At 43.9% G+C, this 22439-nt stretch overlaps 1 protein-coding gene across 1 annotated transcript; it reads right to left on the bottom strand.

Annotated features, from left to right (window-relative positions):
- Positions 1-4836: 4836 nt before the first annotated feature.
- On the bottom strand, positions 4837-22164 carry SRP14 (signal recognition particle 14). The gene is made up of 5 exons (XM_082242894.1): positions 22045-22164; positions 19519-19591; positions 9711-9823; positions 9597-9629; positions 4837-5205 (listed from the first exon to the last, which is right to left on the bottom strand). The coding sequence occupies exons 1-5, from the start codon at positions 22066-22068 to the stop codon at positions 5116-5118; spliced, it is 333 nt and encodes a 110-aa protein (XP_082099020.1). The 5' UTR covers positions 22069-22164; the 3' UTR covers positions 4837-5115.
- Between the last annotated feature and the right edge of the window lie 275 nt (positions 22165-22439).

The following is a 22439-nucleotide window of genomic DNA, read 5'->3' as shown; positions in this document are numbered from 1 at the left end:
CAATGATCAAGCCAGGGTATCAAACCATTCTTAGGCATCCGACAGTTTCAAAGAACTTAACAACCCAAGATTTTCCACATGGAGCTTGCTGGGGTATAACATACTGTAGGTTAGCCCTTTCTTATGGAGCCGCTTCTTAACATTCACAAAGAGAAAAAGTAAAGAGTGGTATTTTCATACCTGAGCTTATGATGCTTCCTGGGTTCAGCAAGAATAAGGTCACGATTCCGATAATTTAGGAAACAGACCAGGAACAGTCTGGGAGGGGATACCTGAGGTCTTGGCCCTGTTTCCACTCTGTGAGCTCACTCCACAATATAGGCAGATAATACCAGTGTTGAGGATCCGTTTAAAGAAAGATTCCACAAAGCTTGCAGGATGCAATTTCTCCGATTCCGCCCCACCATTCACACATTATTGTGTCAGAGCCAGAATCTGTTGCTCTTCCAGATTGTGATGGGTGGTGACAGAGTTGTCCTCTATTTCAGCTATGTAGGACTCAGCAGTGGTTAGGTGACCCCGGAACTTAGTTCCTGCTGGAAGAGGCTGCATCGGGTTGCCAGGGTATTGATCCGGCCCATAAGTGAAGTCTTACTGGCTTCTACGTCGACAAGGATTGCGGAGGTAGAGGAATGTTCCGGTGGTGAACTGGAGCCCCATACTGATGTGTTTCCTCCATCAAATTCCATGGATTCCAAGAGTGGCCACAGCTCGGTCTGGATAGCGATGGATGTCCCAGCACCTGGTGAAGGAGACAAGATGGGGCTTTGGATGAGGTTGCTTCTTGCTCGATTTGCCTTTGGCTGGCATGGGTGGCAAGGGGGGGGGGGGGGATCCCCGACATAGCCGCAGGAGTTTACTAAGTAAGATGGCTCAGATATCAGGAGGATTAAGTAGGATGAAACAAACAGAGAGCCAGAGCTCGCACCAGAACACCCTTTCACCATCACATGTGGCCATGCCCCCCTCAATCTACTTTGCAGATCCAAAAAAACTGTTCTGCTACTTTTTGGGCGTGTTTTTTTTATTTTTTTTGTGGGTCTGCCCGGTGTACGATAAAGGGTCAATTTGGAAGACAAGACTCTTCTTGCGTTGGGCCCCTAACTTGATAAGCATGTCACGAAGTACGCATTTGTGGGTATCCCATAGTTCAAAAGACATAGTATCTGCCGTGTCATTAGTAGCGAAAAAGGATAGCAGATCTTGAGCAATTTGCTTTTGTGTGTGGGGTCATGTAGTATTCATAGAGATAAATAATCCAGTCTGGTGTTAGTTTTATGAAGAGAGGAAAAAAACATGTCTTTAGCCCTGGTTTCAGAGCCCACCAAGTGTCAATCAGTTGGTAGTCATGTAGGAGTGTTTTGACCTTCCTCAACTTGGAATAAGTTACATGAGAAGGCCCTCCTAATGCGTTCAGCTCCAGATCAAGAACCAGGTTCAGTTCGCCCCCCCAACAGCAAAGTGCTCCTCTTGTGTTGGCCTATCAGGGACAGAAAGGAAACCAAAAAAACCTGATCCTCATTCAGTAGGCACAGACAGGCCAAAGTGACCCTGTGTTCAAGAAAGAGCCCTTTAACTATGAGAAGACAACCATCATCATCCCTGATTACCTGAGTTTCCTTCCAGAGCACCTGTTTGGAGATTAAAATCAATACACCCTTAGAGTTTGAATGCAGAGAAGCGCTATGGTATTCTGTAGGTCACTCAATTTGGAAGGGGGGGGGGGGTTCCATCCTGAAACACACTCCTATCTATCCTCCAATTAGGGGAGAAGTACATATGGTGGGGAAGTAGCTCAGCCAGATCATGGAAGAGAAACACCTGCCTAGCTTGGTAAAACTGGGTCCCAAGGAGGGAGAAACCCAATAGAGTTGGTGAAACTATAGGAGACCTGGGGGACAAAAGTGCCAAAAAAAACCCCCAGGTGCAAACACTGGAGGTGCCCCAAGAAACTGTAATAGAATAGGACCTCTCATGCTCCGTCCAGTTGGCCCTGACAGACGTCACGCCACACAGGAATAAACATATAATACAAATACTACATGCAAACATCCCTAGGTAGAAGCACATTCAGATTTCACCTGGAGAATCAGAAAAACCTACAAGGAGGTGCAATTTTCAAGTCATATCTGGTGAGTGAGCATTGCCATAGGGGCATCACTGAGGTGCGGTGGAGGTGCACGGTGCGATTGTTTGAGCACTGAACATTGGATATCTATTCATCTACCCTGCTTATTGGACTGTTACAGACTTGGGTGCTAAAATTATTTAGCAGCATTGCTCCCATCATATTTGGACTTACTAGATATAACATAGCGCTGCTAGTGGGATTTTGGACTCAGTTTTCGTTTTTGCACCTGTACCATATACGATTTTAATTGAATAGCAGCAGCTATCCTTTAAGGCAGTGGTCCTCAAATCCAGTCCTTGGGGCCCACTAACAGGCCAGGTTTGCAAGATAACTAAATTACATCACATCACAGGTGATCTTATTTGCTGCTCAGTGATTGCAGTATTCTAGTCTGCATCTCCCCAAGGTAATACTTAAGATCTGGCCTGCTAGTGGGCCCCGTGGACTGGAGTTGAGGACCATTGCTTCAAGGGATTGATGCATTTATTTATTTGAATTGATTCAAGAGATAATACGAATAGCGCTGAGTGAGTGGGGATAGTAGTGCAAGTATAACTGCACCTTACTTTTTGGACGTATAACACCAGAAGGAAAGATTCTAAATTTTCAGGGGAGAAAAAAAAAAAACCAGTAGTCCAATGGGTGTTAAAATAATATGAATAAGCCTATGATGTTAAAAAAAAAAAAAAAAAATGATAAGACCTCACTTATAACTGAACATGTTGTAAGCAGAAATAAAATTGCCAAGCGCAAGGATTTGAGAAACTTTGACAAGGACCAAATTGTAATGGCTAGGTCAATGTTTCTCAAGTACCCCAACAGGTCTTGTTTTCAGGCTTTACATTTTGCAGGCAATTTGATCAGTTTCACAGCTGTTTCATCTGAGGCAATTCCTGAAAAAACATGGCCTGTTGGGGGTAATTGAGGACTGGAGTTGAGAAACATTGGCTAGATGAATGGGTAAGAGCAACTCCAAAAACTATAGCTCTTATGGAATTTTACCAGTCTGCAGTTGTCAGAACCTACCATAAGTGGTCCAAGGAAGGTAAACGGGTGACAAGATCATGGGTGGCCAAGGCTCATTGATGCACATGGGGCATGAAGGCTGGCCCATGTAGTCCAATTCAATAGAAAAACTACTGTAGCTGAAATTACTTTAAAAAAAAAAGTTAATGCTGGTTCTGATAGAAAGGACTCAGAAATGACAGTGCATCACAGTTTGTTACATATGTGGCTGCACAGCCATAGACCGGTCAGGGTGCCCACAGCCAAAAGCGCCTACAATGGATGGGTAAGCATCAGAACTGGACCAGGGACAAATTCAATTAAAGGTGGCCTGGTCTGATGACCAAGAATGGTTTGATGAACACAAATCTGAGGTAATGACTTGGTCTCCAAATCTAAATCTAATTGAGCATCTGTGGTAAAGAAGTGTGATTTATGGGGGCCTCACCTTGCAACTTACAGTACTTAAAGGATCTGCTACTGATGGCTTGATTTCACATACCACAGCATTCCCTTCCGAGGTCTAGTGGAGTCCATACCATGACTGGTGCATAATCTGTCAACCTGTTCAGCATGAATATCTATTTCACATCGAAATACTGCAAGTGTAAGCCTCTTGTAATGTTGAAATCAGACCAAAAATGTCTATTACCCATGGATGGAAAAAAAAAAAAAATTGGACTGGTGTATCCTAAATGTCAATGCTGTGAATTGGTATTGCGGCCTATAAAAAATAAATAAATAAATGAAAGCCCAACGCTAGCCGACAATTTTTTCAGCATTAGATACAGTAGGAAAGGTTTAATACCTTGCCATTTTTTTCCATTCTGGGTCCAGCTGCAGAGATTTTCTGAATAGCAGGACAGGCTGTCCCAAGAACAGATGTTGATAATGAAACATTTCCCCTCAACTTCTGAGTTAGTGTCAACTGTACAATTTTGGATTTACCATTGCTTTCTGTTTGGGTGACAATGGTTACCAGGACACAGGGTGAATCTCCCCAGTATTCCCCACCAAAGCCAAAAAATTTAAATTTGGCTTTGGATACACTTATTTAAAGGAAGACAGATCACAAACGGTTATATTTTCTCAAAATACAGCGCTCCACAGCATTAAGAGTAAAGGTCACTTTTAATTTTCATATACAAAGGTTTCCTTTTTCTGGGTCAAACAATAGAACAATTCAATCAAATTAAAATAAAACAATACTTTAATAACCTAAAAAAAAAAAAAAACGAACAACTTGATCCATCATATCCAGAACAGTTATCCTGTTTGGCTTGTGTGGAATTGTAGAAAATAACCAAGTTTGTCTCATGTACCCAATCTTAACCTACAATTTTCATACAAGGAGAGTGCAGAGGACCACAGGAATTGTAATTTCCTGACGTTATCTATGTATCTTTGCACAGTTATTACAGCACACCCTGGCTTCTACAGTAGGGATGGATACTCATTTCACTAATGTTTTGCAGTCCTGACAAAGTCTTACCAAACCACTGCACTATGAATGATGCAGATAACTGTATCACCATAGCACATATGGGATGTAGTGTATGAACTGTCATTCTCACCCATTGAAGTAAGGAATGACACTTTATACATGGGCCCCAATGGCACATACTAGGTCAGTTTGGTTATCTGCACAAAATACTTTTTCCCCACTTCCCACTGTACTAAAATATAAAAATTTGCATTCATTTTTCGGTAATGTAACCCAGTCATCCTTGTACCGGTCACACAGACCATGCTGGAACTTATTTCAATGAAAAAAACAAAAAAGCAAACTTGTCCATACTGGGTAAGCTGTACAGTATTCCTAACAACAATGTCTTCCAATTATGGAAAAAAAAAATATAGGCAGCAGCAGGGCACCTTAAAGAAAGAGCCTTTTTAAAGCATCCAGGTGTATCATCTCTGGCCACCAAATGTTTTCCACAATCCCAGACAGTGTTAAATAAAGAAAGTGTCCAAGTCTGTTACTGAGCAGCACTGCTCTTCTTTGTTTTACTTTTCTTATCCTTCTTTTTCAGTCCATCCATATTTGCACGCAGTAAATTGGAATAGGCCTATGTATAAAAAAATAAAAAAAGTTACATTTCACAAGAGGTCATACTGATGTCAGTAGAATACCCCCTAGTTGCTGCTGCATTGTATTTTATTTCAGATACTTGTATAGTGTCGTCAATTTACGCAGCGCCTTACACATATTGTACATTCACATCAGGCCAGTTTAGACAGGAGCCAATTAACCTACCAGCATGTCATGTAATGCCCCGTACACACGTGCAGATTGTCGGCCGAAAAGATTCGGCCGATTGTAGGCTTGTTAGTATGATGCTTCCGACAGCGCACTTTCGGCCGAACAGAATCTGTCGCGCAAGCATAAAAATTTTTGTATGCCGACACCAGAACGGCCGATTGTTCGCCAGTCAGTACAGAATTCAGCCGACAGACAGCAGATTTGCAAGACTGGGCATGCTCAGAAAAGAAAAAAAGACAAGGAAAGTTAACCATCACATGACATCACTTCTGCAGTCGGCCGACAAAATTCGTGTGCAGTCCTTTGCAGTTTTCAACAGACAGGACAGACCTTGGACAAAAGACGGCCGATCGTTCGGCCGACAATCTTCACGTGTGTAAGAGGCATAAGAAGAAACACATACAGGCACAGGGAGAACATGCAAACTCCAGGTAGATAGTGCCGTGGTTAGGATTCTAAGCAATGACCCTAGTGCTGCTAGGCGGAAGTGCTAACCACTTAGCATCACAGAGTGACCTGCATGGGAAATTTTTTATAAGTAGCTCCAAATATAGAGAGAGAAATTAAGGCAGCTGTGTGGTTATCCTAGAGCAGTGATGGCAAACCTTGGCACCCCAGATGTTTTGGAACTATTTCCCATGATGCTCATGCACTCTGCAGTGTATTTGATCATCATGGGAAATGTAGTTCCAAAACATCTGGGGTGCCAAGGTTCGCCATCACTGTCCTAGAGAAACTGAATAAGTCAGCCAGTTCTTTAACCACTTACCAACCAGGCCAATTCTGACACCTCTCCTACATGTAAAAATCTACTTGTTTTGCTAGAAAAATTACTTAGAAAACACCACACACACTTTTTTTTGCAGATGCTCTATTGAATAAAATGATGGGTGTTGCAATTTTTTGTCACACGGTATTTGTGCAGCGTTTTTTGGGGAATAAATACACTTTATTGAACACAATCACAACAGAATACCTATTTTTTTGTAAAATTTAAAAAAGATGTTATGCCAAGTAAATAGATACCCAACACGTGACATTTGAAAATTACGACCAACTGTGGAATGGCAGCAAACTACGGTACTTAAAATGCTCTACAGGCGACGCTTTAAACACCTTTACAGGTTACCAGTTTAGAGATTCACCAAACTGCCTGTGTAAGAATTGTATTTTTTTTCCCTCACACAGTCAAATTTTTTTGGATAAACTTTATTGGCATCACAAAGGGAGGAACATCCCTTACGACAGCATGGGCCGTGACAGGTCTTTATGGAGAGATATGGGGTCTATTAGGCCCAAATCTGTCCTCTGGCCTCCAATGCAGCTGATCAGCAGCTTTCCTGCCAGTTAACGGGCATTCCTCTCTCTCCGATGTGTAGCAGCGGCCGGTTGCATCACTCCTGGGCTCCACGATCGGTGTTGATCGAGTGGCTGTATAGCCACTTAACCACTTCTGCAGTACAGGGAATCAGCTGCTGAAAATTTTTATATCCGAGATGTCTGCAGGTGAAGGCATCATCCTGGTATGACCACTGCAAACCTGTCCATGGACATCCTACGGTCGACAAGTGGTTAATCAATATTTAAAGTGTATCTAAACACCAAGAACAATTTTAAAATACAGGTCTTAAACCAAAAGACAACACTAGCTGCATGTTCTCCCCTGTGCTTGGTTTGGTTTCTTCCCAAACTCCAAACTTTATTAATTGACTCAAGCATACAGTTGTTCTCATAAGTTTACATACTTTGGCAGAATTTATGATTTCTTGGCCATTTTTCAGAGCATATGAATGATAGCACAAAAACTTCTCACTCATGGTTAGTGTTTGGCTGAAGCCATTTTTTTTTTTTTTTTATCAACTGTGTTTACTCTTTTTAAATCATAATGACAACAGAAACTACCCAAATGACCCGGATTTAAAAAAAGTTTACATACCCTGGCGATTTTGGCCTGATAACATGCACACAATTTGACACAAAGGGGTTTGAATGATTATTAAAGGTAACCATCCTCTCCTGTGATCTGTTTGCTTGTAATTAGTGTGTGTGTGTGTGTGTGTGTGTGTGTGTGTGTGTGTGTGTGTGTGTGTGTATATATATAAAAGGTCAATTAGTTTCTGGACTCCTGACCGACCCTTGCATCTTTCATTCAGTGCTGCACTGACATTTCTGGAAAGGGATATAAAAAGATATCCAAGGAAATGAGAATGCCAATCAGCAGTGTTCAAACTCTTATCAAGAAGTGGAAAATGAAGGGTTCTGTTGAAACCAAACCACGGTCAGGTAGACCAACTAAAATGTCAGCCACAACTGCCAGGAAAATTGTTCGGGATGCAAAGAAAAACCCACAAATTACTTCAGGTGAAATACAGGACTCTCTGAAAACATGTGGTGTGACTGTTTCAAGATGCACAATGAGGAGGCACAAAAGATATGCTGCATGGTCGAGTCGCCAGAAGATAGCCATTACTACGCAAATATCCAGCTTACAATACCCCAAACAGCACAGACAAGCCTCAAACCTCCTGGCACAAAGTCATTTGGAGTGATGAAACCAAAATTTAGCTTTTTGGCCACAACCATAAACGCTACATTTGGAGAGGAGTCAACAAGGCCCATGATGAAAGGTACACCATTCCTACTGTGAAACACGGAGATGGATTGCTGATGTTTTGGGAATGTGTGAGCTGCAAAAAAGGCACAGGAAATTTGGTCAGAATTGATGGCAAGATGAATGCAGAATGTTATCAAGAAATACTGGAGGAAAATTTGCATTCATCAGCCCTGAAGCTGCACATGGTACGTACTTGGTTATTCCAACATGGCAATGATCCTAAACACAAGGCCAAGTCGACCCGTCATTGGCCACAGCAGAATAAAGTGAAGGTTCTGGAGTGGCCAAATCAGTCTCCTGACCTCAATATCATTGAGCCACTCTGGGGAGATCTCAAACCTGCCGTTCATGAAAGACAGCCCAAGAATTTACAGGAACTGGAGGCCTTTTGCCAGGAAGAATGGGCAGCTTTACCATCCAAGATAAGGAGCCTCATCCAAAGACTTCAAGCTGTCTTTGATGTTAAAGGGGGCAATAAACTGTATTAACAAATGGGGTATGATCAGGGTCATTTAGTTAGTTTCTGTTGTCATTATGATTTAAAAAGAGTAAACACAGTTGATTGATAATAAATGGCTTCAGACAAACACTAACCATGAGTGAAAGAAAAGTTTGTGTTATCATTCATATTCTCGGAAAAATGGCCAAGAAATCAAAAAAAGATCTGCAGGGTATGTAAACTTATGAGCACAACTGTATGCATGTGAGGTAGGCACCTTAGATTGTAAACTCCATGAGGTCTGGGACTAATGTGAATGTACAATATATGTAAAGTGCTTCAAAAATAGCTTGAGCTATATAAATACCAATAATTAAAACATTAAAAAAAATCTATTTTTTTTTCTCGGTTGGTTGAACTGAATGGACATGTGTCTTATCAACCAGATTGCTGATAACTTAATTGCAGCTTACCAGTCCTTAGAAGTGGTGGCTGCATTGGTTTCCCCTTTTTCAATAGAGCAGCAGCATTGTCACCCCAGGGCAGGAGGGGTTAAGAGGCTACAAAACATATCCACCCTCTAAGATAACAAAACCACTTTCATGGGAAATACACCAGATCAAGGTAGTATATAGAAGAAGTTTACAGAGTAGTTAAACACTGGTTTATACAACTTATAGAAGTGGTAGAATATACACATTTAGGACTTCTGTAAACTCCAAAAAAGGTTTAAAAAAAAAAAAAAAAAATCTAAAATTTAACAGGTTTAGGTTGAGAGTGGGGTTCATGCGTCCCTTCTCCAATCACAGGCGGATTTATAATCCTTTGAAAATAATACAAGCCTTCTATAAACAAAACAGAGGCGCTGCAGAGCGAGCGGTTCACTGTCAGTTTTAGCAGCAGCAGTTTCCCCGCTTACATCACTGTCAAGGAGTTCATGACTCTACAGCAGCCATGAGTGGGAGACACCTCAGAGGTATGGTAATGGTACCCAAAAAATGCCCCAAATGTTAGCCCCATTACCCTGAAGAGATCTGTTGGTATTGCCTGCTCACAGCTTTAAACCTGTGAAGCTCAGCCTAAATACCTGCTTCAATGATATTTGCAAGGCTTGTCATTTTACTACACTTATTGCAGTACATACCATCTGAAACTTGTTTACTTCTTTAGAGCTGACCTGTTGGATATAGAAAATAAAACTATGTGAGAAGATCAGTCACAGTAGGAATCATGCGCGCACATTTTACAGTTCACCTACCACTGTGCTGATTTTTTTCTTTCCATCTGTAGCTCTCAAAAGGCATTTGTTATCAGCGGGTTCAAAACTTTCTGAATGGCTCTTACTGGGGATTGGTTTTGTCCGGCCATCATCTGTAGAAAATACAGCATATGATAAAATACTTCAACATGTTGGCGATATTTTTTTTATCCTTTCAATATAGTTATCCAATGACGGATTTCTTTAAAGGTGGAAGTTCAGGCAAACCTAATGCTTAACCTGCTCTCTGACACATTCTAAACCCAATCTATCTAACCTTGTAAAGCATTAAAAAAAAAAAAAAAACACTATACCTATTCTACATTTACACAATGTTCGACCTGCGCCAGTAAAAAGGTCAAGTACATTCGGTCTTATGAAAAAAAAAAAGTTTCAAAACTGTGGCTGTAGTTAGTCTTTTTAAGGAAGTATGCAGAATAGTTAAATCCCTGGCTTAGTGAAGATGGATGGTGGAGGTGGCTGCAGGTTTCATACAGAGCTAGATGGACTCTACAACAGAGTTCTTCTCCCACCCCCTACTTGCCTATTCTGCAGCGGATCCGGTCCCAGCATCAACTGTCAGTGGCGGCTTCAGTGTGGAGGCGGGTGCAGGAGAGGCAGCCTACAACGGAAGCTCCATAAAGAGTCTAGGATGATGTCACTTCCCAGACGTTGTCGGTCCTTTCCTGCACACAGCTTCCGCTGCTTGAAACTTGGACTGGTTAGGCTGCAGAATATCTAAGTACAGCGATTTTTGCTTTACAGAGTTAGATAGATTAGGTTTAGAATTTGGCAGAGCAGGGATTAGCGTTAGTTTTTGCCTGGACTTACACGAAGTCTGTTTAAGGTGCCAAGCTTCCGGCTAGTAAATGGTTGGCAGCTACATTAAAGGCTATGTTTACCTTTAGGGAAAAAAAAAAATATCAGTTTTTTTTTTTTTCCTGAAAAAATATCAGCACACTTAGGTCCGGTTCACACTTATGCGATGCGGGAAGGCTGCGAATCCGCAGCCTGTTCCCGCATCGCACACGCACCCCCGGCAGTTCACACTGCCATATGCGATACGCTGGGGGTGTCAATGTAATCTTAACGACACCCCCAGTTTGATTGCATATAGCAGTGCGATCGTGCAGTTCGCACAGGATCGGATTGCACAAGTGTGAACCGCTGTGCGATCCGATCCTGATGCGGCTTCCAAAAAGGGTCCCTGTGCGTGTTTGCTGCGGTGCGAATTTAGCCATACAAAGTGTATGGCTAAACTCGCACCGCACAGCCGATCGCATGTAATGAAGGAGCAGTGCGCTCCGACATTACATGCGAACCCCGCACTCGCATAAGTGTGAACCGGGGCTTATAGTACGTGAGAGTACTACAAATCCATATGCTGAGGTGGAAGATAGGAGTTTTGTCATTCACAGATCTCGGTCAATGAAATGAATGATGCGGGTGGAGCCCTGCACAACCAAGCAGATTTTAAAGGTGACAGCAGCTGCGCTGTGTTCCCTGCTCACTGGACAATGGAGTAGCATCATACTGATGACTCAATTTCAATAAATATAATGATACAGGAAGCTACAAAGCTGAAGTAAGAAACGGGGAGCCATCTACCCATCAATGTAGTGTGATGTGGATAACAAAATGAGAATTACAAATGAATTGCCAAACAAAAACGTTTACATAATGTCCGTATGCATTTCAACAGCGTGTTGTTCACGAGATACAGTTCTTCAATCCAGTCATTCCGCAGAGCTCTCAAATGTGTACTATTGTCAACATTTTTAGACTGTCATAGAATTTTCAAAATTGACAAAATCAGGATAGGCAATAACTGCAACTTTATGACCAAACTGTGCCATTTATTATTATTATAATAATACAGGATTTATATAGCACCAACAGTTGGTGCAGCTCTTTACAATATGTGGGAAGACAGTACAGTTACACTACAATTCAATACAGGAGGAATCAGAGGGCCCCTCTCGTTAGAGCTAACAATCTAGAAGGGAGGGTCAAATTAAACAAAAAGGCAATAACTATGGGGGGGGCTGATGGAGAAAATGGAAATACAGTTAGGTGTGGGTAGGACAGGCTTCTCTAAAGAGGAGGGTTTTCAGGGATCGTCTAAAAGCAAAGAGATAAATGGGACAGATTGGAGTAAGGAGTTCCATAGGATTAGAGAGGCTTTGGAGAAGTCCTGGTGGAGAGCATGGGAGGAGGTAACGAGGGAGCGATTAGGTTAGTATTTTGAGACTAGGCTAGTGATGTAGCTGGGGGCTAAGCTGTGGATTGCTTTGTAAGTGGTTGTTAGTATTTTGAATTTAATTTGTTGTGTGAGCGCAAGTCAGTGGAGGAATTGACAGAGGAGTAGCAGACACTGAGCAATTAGTAAGGTGGATGAGTCTGGCAGCAGCATTCATGATAGATTGAAGGGTGGATAGCCTATGTAGAGGTAAGTCAATGAGAAGGGAGTTGCAGTAGTCAAGGCGATTACAACATATTTCTCAGCTGCATGTTAGGTGTAAAGACTCACAAACCAAAACAGCAAAGCGGAACTTCCACGGGAAATGTTGCTATCAGGTTGTTTACATTAGCATTCCTCAACTTTGTTAAAGAAACTGTCAACTGCCAATTAAAAGTGACAAAGTCCCTTGTAGGGATTCCCCCACCCACCCTCCTCAGTAGATACATGGTCCTTCTGGGTGCAGAGGAGCATGTGACCTTGAAAAATGCGCTGCCAAGTGAGGGGCAAATTTTGGAGCAAAAGACATAAATGAACCTCCTTCACTACAGTGTTAGCTCTGGGCCCATTCAACATGGAACTTAGAGATAGTTCTACAAGATGCCATTGAAACGTGTTAAAGTGGAGTTTGGGACATATGGCACTACCAGTTTCAGCTTTCTCCTCGTGAACCACACGTCGGCTTCTAGTGGTTCAGAGCAGCAGTGGCAGGGTATGCAATACACGCTAGACATACTAGATGCTGGGGAGGGCATCTTTTAATGCAAGTTGTTGACTGTGTCGGGCGTGAATTTAATAAATAGATGTAGTACGCAACGATTGCTTTGTTTTATTAAAAAGGCCCTGGCATCCACTTGGTGAGAGAAGAGGTGACCTGATGGCATATATATGGCATAAGGCTCTGTGTGGTTGTGGTTGGTTTACTAAAACTGGAAAATGCTAAATCTATGGAAGCTGTGCATAGTAGCCAATCAGTTTCTGACTTCAGCTTATTCAATTAAAGTGGAAGTAAACCCGCCTTTCATTTTCAGCCAAGAAAGCTTCCATCTTGGCCTCTTTAAACTTTAACTGACATGGTGCACATGTGATCAGTTAGGACATAAGTCATTGGATGGGTTGACAGTTTAGTTTAGAGCACTTCCAATGTGACAGCTACATCCCCAAAAATCCCCCTAAACAGCCCATGCAACCTCTCTCATTGGAATTAGCAATAACTTACAGTGATCTAAACTTCATCAAACCCCTATGTCGGCATTATATCTCCCAGCCACCCTTGAAAACAACATGTCACTATTTTGGGAGTGTGTTAGCCCGATTTGTGACAGTGCCTGCAACACCAGCAACAAATGGTCACAGATAAAAGGAAAAGGGATCAGCAGCACTGGAAGCAAACTCAGGAGCATACCACCCTGGTGCCTACTAACGCTAGCTGTTCAGATCCCCTGAAGCATACCAGCTCCATGCACATATATCTGCAGAAGCTTAGCTCTCTGCTGCACACACATCCCCAGCAAACCAGCCTTTTTGCTTTTGCAAAAGAGAAGTAAATAGAGGGTGGGGAAAGTTAATGGCAGCAACTAAATGACATGCAAATATCTCTACCCTGATTGGGAAGGAATGTGTGCAAGATTTTGTGTGGAGGGGAGCAAAGAGGTGCATTACAGAAAGTCTTCAAGCACCATCGCTCACTGCACGCTGTTTGAGATGAGAATAGAGGCTGCAGTGCCATTTAGCTGGGAGAGAAATCTAAAGAAACCAGTCAAAACGTAACTAAATTACAAAGTTAATGGGGAATGCCCTGTGAGCAGATTTAACAGGATTTTGGGTGAAAATAGAGTTGCTCTTTAAAGTGGAAGTAAACCCTCTAACTTTTACCTATAGGTAAGCCTATGATAAGGCTTACCTACAAGTACTGTAAATATCTCCTAAACATGTACCGTTTAGGAGATATTTACCTTACATGCAGCCAGTGACATCATTGGCGCATGCGCTCTGAAGGAACGGCCGCTGGTGCAGTTCCTTCAGAGCCGTGCCGTGACCGTCGGCTCCCGCGCGTGCGCGGGAGTGACATCACAGCGGCTCCGGCTAATCAGATGGCCGGATGCCGCGATCCTGGAAGACAGGCGACTGAACATGTCGCCCATCATACAGGTAAGCGGGCAGCACGGCGGGGGCTCGTTCTAAGGTAAGTATTTCATAATGAGCTAGTAAGCGATGCATACTAGCTCATTATGCGTTTCTCTTTCAGGTTGAAAAAAAATAAAATGTTAATGGGTTTACAACCTCTTTAACAGCTTTATCTAGTATCTACGCAGACTGACTTAGGTTAGCCATATACAGTTCAAACCAAATCCGGTTTGGCAGGATTGGCTTCCCTCACCGGGAGTATAGCTATAAAAACTGGATTTTTGTAAGAACTTACCATAAAATCCTTTGCTCTGAAGTTCATCGACAGACGCAGCTCCATCTTCATTACTGGTAGGGTTATGCTTCTCCCATCAGGTATAGGCACTAGACAGGCAAAAATCTTAAACACACCTCTGAGGGCTGTCCCTGCAGGAATAACCCCTCACACTCCGCCATCATCAGTTTAGTTGCAAGCAGTGTTCAGAAGACGAAAAACCTCATACACTCAGAAGTAGAGGGGCGAGTGCTGCGTCTGCCACAGCCGTGGCGTTGTCTGATTGAATCTGAACCGGACAATCTTGCAGACGAGTCATCCATGACACAGACATAGCTTCATTGCTCTGAGCTCCAAAAATGTATCAGAAGTCTTGACTCTTCCATCGTCCAAGTACCCTGGGCACAGAACTTCCCCAGCACCCCGCCCCAGCCCGACAGGCTGACGTTGATGGTTACAACTGTCCAAAAACAACAATGAAGGACTTGCACGGAGCTGTAGACTGAATCCACCACAACAGAGCAGACTTCGTGTTGTGGCTCAACCGAATCATAGAATCCAAGGACTTTGGATCCTTGTTACATTTGACCAAAATCTCCCTTTGCAATGGTCTTGTGTGGAACTGAGCAATGGGAACCGCCTCGACGGAGATACCATCAGACCCAAGGCCCGCATGCAAACTCGCAGAGAGGTCAGATTGTTGTCCAAAAAAAACAAATTGCCCCCTGCAACTTTTGTAGCTTGTTCGGGGGGAGAGGGGGACCTTCGCCAAGGCTGAATCCAGAGTCAAGCCCAGATACTCCAGTCTTAGGACAGCGCGGATTTCTTGAAACTGATGTTCCAACCAAACTCTTGTAGGGTCCTGACAGTGATCTCCAAATCCCCCAACAAGGCTGAGTGAGAGTTTGCTCTCAACCGGAGATCGACCTGGTACTCTAGTTCCTGGAAACCTCCACTGGTGTAACAATGCCTACACCTGAGCTAGAACCTTGGTAAACACTCTGGGAGCAGAGGCGAGACCAAAGGGTAACGCCACAATGGAGAATGTTCCTCTGCGACTTCAAAGTGAAGAAACCGCCAGAGTCCATCGTAAATGGGGATGTGTAGATATGCATCCTTGATATCTATGGAGGCTAAGAACTCTCCCTGATGAAGAGACGCCACTACTGTGCGGATAGATTCCATCCGAAAACTTTATACTCGCACAAAGCGATCCAGAGCCTTGAGATCCAGAATGGGATGCACCTTGCACTCCTTTCTGGGCACTGTAAATAGGTTTGAATAAAAATCTGAAAACTGTTCCTGTGATGGAACCGGTACAATCCCTCGCTGCGATAGCAAATCTTGTACCGCCCCACGCAGGTCCCGTAACCGGACTGGGGATAATTGTAGATTGGACGGAAAGAACCTCTCCAAACGGGCAAGACCAGAATTCGATCTTGTACCCTGATGGGACCAATTTGTGAACCCACTCGTCCTAAATCAAGGAAATCCAGGGTTCCTGAAAGAATTAAAGTTGTCCCCCCCACCCCAGAACCAGGTGAGGCCGCCCCTTGAGGCAGCTGAGGACTTGTAGGCAGGCCCAGATTTTCCGGACTAAGTCTTTCCAGACCATGGCTTCTTGGGAACCCAGAAGACCTGAATGATTTTCCTCTCTTGCGCCCCGGAGGCATGAAAAAGACGTTCATGAGCATTAAAGGAAGGCCCCCGCCTAGGACGTGGTACCTTACTTTTAGAAGATTGGGGCAGATTAGTGCTCTTACCTCCCGTGATACCTTTGATCAACTAGTCCAGAGAGGATCCAAACAGCCTCTTCCCTGTAAACGGGACATCAGCCACAGCCTTTTTTGAGGCCTTGTCAGCCGACCAGCATTTTAGCCATACCAAGCGCCTAATCGCAATCCCCACTGCTGGTGTCCTGGCCACTAACAGGGCTGAATGTGCGTTCCCGCGCTGCGGCAGATGACAGGTCCTCCTTACCATCAGAATGCAAAGACATCGACCCCTCAAGGTGGTCTGCATCCGCCGCGACCATATCCATCTCAGAGTCCGAAGACCCTGCTGATGTAGGTGAGGGCGGAGGGCGTTTGCAGGTGGTAGCACCAGAAATGACCAAATCTACCTTGGACATCAAAATTTGCAAAAAAACTGCAATCTCTGGTTGAGACTGGGAACCCGGAAGGTCCCACCGTCGCTCCCAGGCAAAATTTTATCCTGGGACTCCAAGTTATGCAATAAACATTTTTAGGGTACTGTCCCTTTAAGACCGCGGGCTCTCAATCCCTGATAATTATATAATAGCAGAGCAGATGAGGAAAAAAATTTTACCAGACCACAAGAGGCTGCCAGCATGATCAGTGTAGGATACTGTCTGAACAGGAAGAGGAAGAGAAAACTGCCTCTATCTGTAAAAAACCATGCCGCAAACCTGTCCAGCCCATGGACCTCAAACATGACTAACTAGTCCTATTCCTAACACTAGGCAGAACAAACTGATTAATGATAGAGGATGAGGGGTTATGCCTGCAGGGACAGCCCCCATAGGCGTGGTTAAGCTTTTTGCCTGCCTAGTGCCTATTCCTGATGGGAGGAGCATAACCCTAATAGTAATGAAGATGGAGCTGCGTCTGTCGAACGATAGAGAAATGAAAATGCAAAAGCACACTGACATCACTTTGCTCTCACCCAATGTCAGTGTTACATGGACCACATTAAATAACGCAGTAAGTTCATGACTGGCTTACAATACGGACACCACCCCCAAATCTATACTGCTGTGCAGGACATTACAGAAAGCAAATATCAAAAATAAATATAAAATTGTATACTCACTTAGGTAAAAGCAGCATCCATCTGCCTCTTCAGAGAGAGTGATCAAACATCCCTAATCGCTCAGTTCTCTCTGCTCTGCCCCTCCAGTGCTCACTGGGGCACTGGGTTGTGGAGGGGGCTGAAGCACCTGGCTCAGGCTCTCAGCAGTTCATTGAGAGGCTTAGCCAGCTACCGGTCCATTCTTCTGGGAGAATCCAGTAAAATCAGCTGACAGAGGACTTCAGCCCGCTGTCAGCTGCAAATGAGTCACAGATGTGGCCAAAGAACTGCACTCCTGTGATCTAGAGGAGTAAGGCCAAAAAAGCTTTGGCCCTACTTCTCCTTAATATTATAAAAAGCCTGGAGTTCTGCTTTAGATCCAATCTCCATGTTTTAGTAAAGATTAAATAGTTAGTTTGGGCCAAGCTGGTTCAAACAATGTGTATTTCACTTAGGCTGGATTTAGACGTGCATGTAAACCCACTGCTCCTCTTAAGAGCTATCCACATCTGTACAGCTGCCTGAACACAGCACTGTACACTGTATAAAGCTGAGGCTAAACAATCTCCTGTGTTTAAGGTGGATGTTCAGGTAATGAAGGACCCTTGGTTTTCAACAGTTAGAGGTTAGGCAAGACTTTGCAGCCCCCTGAGGACTGGGGAAGCCCAAAAGACACACTGGAAAAACAAAAACAGAGGACACTCCAGCCTTGCGTATTACCTTAAAAATCTTTTTATTAAAAGAAATAAAAAACAGATGTGTACCCACAAACAGCACATGATAGCAAGCTCATCAAATTCCACAGTGACCTGCACACTCTGGTCCACTGCACCAATATCAGCATAGAGATTGGCTCTGAAGATGAGGGCAACTACCCTTGAAATGCATCAGCCATTGGAAATGTATTTTTCTCTATGCTGAGATTAGCGTTGTGGACCAGTTTCCAGGTCACCATGGACTTTATTACATGCACTTATATAGGGCCGTCAATTTAGGCAGTGCTTTACATATACTGTATATTATGCATACACATCACTCCCTGGCCTCAAAGAGCTTACAATCATACATACACATACTAGGGCCAATTTAGACAAGAGCCAATTAACCTACCAGCATGTCTTTGGGAGGAAACACACAGGCACAAGGAGAACATGCAAACTCCAGGCAGGTAGTATGCTGGTTGGGATTCGAACAGATGACCCCAGTGCTGCCAGGCAGAAGTGCTAATCACTTACTTTGATGAGCTTGCTATCATGTCCCGTTTGTGAGTATACATCTGTTTAATTTCTTCAATAAAAAGATTTTTCTAAAGGCAAAGCGCAAGGCTGTTTTTGTTTTTCTAGTGAAGCTGAGACTACATACAGTTTACGCAACGGTTACTGCTACTGCATTGGTTAGTGAAGGAAATAAGTGCATTTGGACCAACTAGGTCCAAAGGAACTATTCAAAAACGTCACTAAAACATGGATATCAGCTTTAAATACACTATTGAGAGTGTTTTGTTAGATCTATTTGACAAGTTCAAAAATATCTCTTAAGCCTGCCGGAAATCTTGTGACGTGATAATTTCCTGTGCGCTCTGCTTGGGCTGCATGCTTGTCAACTACATTTTTCTTAGTTAGCCCCAGGGACTACAGGACACATCCCCAATATTATAGACAGTAAGAGAAGGGTGGGAATCCATACTATTATCTTCTTTCTGTTGTCCTGACTGAAAGTGTGTTACTGGCCAGATCACCAGGTGAAATGAAAGGAAAATTAAAGCGGTAGTATCCCGCTTTTTGACACTTTTACCTACAGGTAAGCCTATAATAAGGCTTACCTGTAGGTACAAATAATATCTCCTAAACCGGCACGGTTTAGGAGATATTTACAGTGCATGCAGCCGCTCTCGCGAGCGGCGCATGCGCTCTGAAGGTCCGGGGGGACCTTCAATTAATTTGCCGGGAGCTTGACGGAAAATCACTCCCAGGCGCATGCGCGGGAGTGACGTCATTGCGGCTCCGGCCAATCATCGCGCCGGAGCCGTCTCTTCCGGCCAATCACCGCGCCGGAGCCGCCGAACCCGGAAGAGACGGCGAGGGATCATGGCAGCGCCCGCAGCGATGTCCGGGGGTCCGTGTCGGGGCTTCGTTCTAAGGTAAGTTACACATAATGGGCTAGTATGCGATGCATACTAGCCCATTATGCCTTTGTCTTGCAGGTTTTTTTTTTTTTCTAGGGTTTACAACCGCTTTAAAACTTAGAAAAAAGAAAATTAAAGCAGTCACGACATTTAAGAACTGCTAAGCTGTAATATATTACAAGTTAATAAATCATAAATAATAAGTTGGAATCCTCAGACAGTCCATACTTACATTTCTTTAGTGTTATGAACACACTTCCTGATGTGCGGCACTTCTGGAATAACCTTGTCAGTTCAGTCAGAAACTAAAAATACAGAACAAAAATGTTACGACGTGAGCAGAGCAGACATATGTAGAAAGCTGTGATTCCGGGGGACTGACACTAGTCAGGAATGGAAATCCTATAAAATCAGTTAGTGAAAAGTCATGCCCAAGGCCCCAAGTGACCTGAATTTTACCCATTTTGCCTCTTGCCCCCCCAAGACTTTTCACCCTTACTTCTCTCTTGTGCTATGCAGCCAACCCTGAGATGTTACACCCACATAACTTTTTTAAAGCCTAAGTTTAAAAAATCTCAACATCTGGGACAGCATTTGCAATCAATTGCATGTTTCCCCTGTGCTTAGTTGAACATTTTCATCCTCTAGACCACTACCTACCCTGCCGCCATAATCTTTTCCTTTTGCAGGGTTAATAGAGCTAAGCGAAAGTGCCAATATTGCCCGAGCTTTCCACCCCTGTCCTCCATTTATAAAGGATGTACTATAACTTCCAAAGAAAAGTGATCTATGAATGGAGGACAGGGGGGTTGATGGAAAGTCCACCTCCTTCATTCATAGACTGTTTTGCAGGAAACTAGAGTACAGCCTTCATGAATGGAGGAGGGGGTGGAAAGAAGGACGTGCATAGTTAGAGTCACTCCAGATGAGTTCATATGACGGTACCAGAAGATTGTGGGAAGGGCAGGGGAACATCAGAGGAAGAAGATTTCAACTAAGACAGGCCATACATGGTTTAAATCATGGGTTTCCAACCTTTTGGCTTTACTGGGCCACATTGAGTAGAGAAATTTTCTCGGGCCGCATATAAAATATATACTATAGTTAAGGTATATAAGTAATAAAACGCCGCGCCCTTCCCACGCTGCCGCCCCCCCCCCACCCAACACTAATTTAACACAACTAGTAGATGATCCCTTCCAAGGCAGCCTCTGCCTACAGTTAGTTGGAAGCCGCTGTGGCTGTGCCCCCGACCTGACTTCCTTCCTTCCTCCCCAGCAAAAAAAAAATCAGGGGGCAGTGGGCCGCATTGCCTGTGTTTCTTGGCCGCATGCGGTCCCCGGGTCGCAGGTTGGACATGCCTGGTTTAAATGTAGGCCAGTTATGAGAGAGAGGTGAGCAAGACAACAAACTGTCACCCTGGAAAAAAATATCCCTTCTTTGACAGCATCCATGTCACTCTGGGCTCAGTGACATCTTGTTACTTGCAGTGCAAATAAAGGCCACTTCACACGGAGCAGTCCGTATTTCGATCCGCTCCGGCACTTTTTTTTTTTTTTACGGACACGGATTACACTTGTGTCATCCGCTCCATATGTCCGCATATCATCCCATCCGTTTGCGGATGATATGCGGACATAATGTATGTCTATGGGATTGCAGATGTCAGCGGATGACCCCGCTGACATCCGATTTTCCTTCCTTTCCGTTTTTTAAAACAGAAGAAAAAATAGGGTTCTGTTCCAAAAAACGGAACAGAACTAAAGGACGCAAATCGGATGTCAGTGGATGGTCATCCGCTGACATCCGCAATCCCATTGACATGAATTATGCCTGTATATCATCCGCAAAAGGATGGGGTGATATACGGACATACGGAACGCCCGTGTGAAAGAGGCCTAAAAGAGAAATATATGCCTGACACTGGGAGTGTGGAATGAACATATTTCTAATGCTGAGTGGGCAGCCCATAAATTCAGCAGGAACCAACGGAGATTTGAACAGCGTATGGGCAGGCTTAATGTACCAAGATGATCAATCAACTTGGGTACAACCAGCCTGCTGGGTTTTACCTGCGATTACTGCTTGCAGCTGCTATAGCTGCTAGCAATAATCACTGTTTTCTCCCAGCGGGGAAAGCTTCCCCCGCCGTTAAAAGATAATGGCTCGGCAGGAGGGATTCCCGCATCGGCAGGAGGGATTCCCGCATCGGCAGGAGGGATTCCCGCATCAACACTGTTGAAGTGAATTTTTGTGCTGAAAACTGTGGTTGCAGGGAAGAAATTGTAAAGCAGCAGCACGCAGTACAGGGGACACTGAAGGTAAGTGATGTCCCTTCTACCGGAGTTTGTTTTATTAAATTAGATGCAGACTTAAGGTTTAGGAGAGGCTTGAACCCGACTCCTACATAATCCACACCATCATATTAAACCCATTGCCTTGCTGGAAGGAAATGAAAGTCCATTCCAATGTTCTATGACAGATGGAGAGCAGAGTGCTGTGCATTGTATGCCTCTCACTGTACTGCTGTGAATGGTCTCCTATAATTCTCATACACGGTCCCTATAAACATATGATGAAACACTCCGAGTCATGTCCCAGCCTGAGGTCTTCTAGCACACACGATGGCAGAAAGCACCCTGCCTATTCATTCTATCACCATGGCCCCACTACAGCTCACCCTCCCCGAACAATCACTGCTCGGTACCGCGGTCAGAGGAGCTCTATCCTTCATTTCTGGCCCCGGTATGTCTCTCACCTGCTCACTCTCCAGAAGCACCATCTTCTCTCAGAGCTGAGCTCAGCACAAGAAGCCGGAAACACATCAACAGGAAGTAGAGCGAGAGGCCACCATAGAGCTTTCCGAGTTATAGAGCGCCCAGCTAGAAGAGTGACGTTCAGTATCAGAGCTTCTCTAGTAGCGACACCTACCGGCTAATGAATATAGAGCGCCGCTGTGTAAGGTGGAGTGAGTCCTCCATAGAAATGGAACCACAGTCATCTTCCAGTAATCTGAAGTTTGATTGGCTGCAGTAGATTGCTGCACTCTGTAGGTGATTTAGAACAAAGTTCCTCTGTCCTTCTTTCCTCCTCATTAGTTCCTCATCTTGGTCTGATCTATATAGTTTATATAAAATGCACTTTTTATCTTTC

The sequence above is a fragment of the Pelophylax lessonae genome (assembly GCF_965119305.1).
Source record: "Pelophylax lessonae genome assembly, chromosome: 13".
In the NCBI taxonomy this organism is placed as follows: Eukaryota; Metazoa; Chordata; class Amphibia; order Anura; family Ranidae; genus Pelophylax; species Pelophylax lessonae.
The sequence above is the reverse complement of the archived record's forward strand: the minus strand, read 5'-3'. Positions and strand labels throughout refer to the sequence as shown.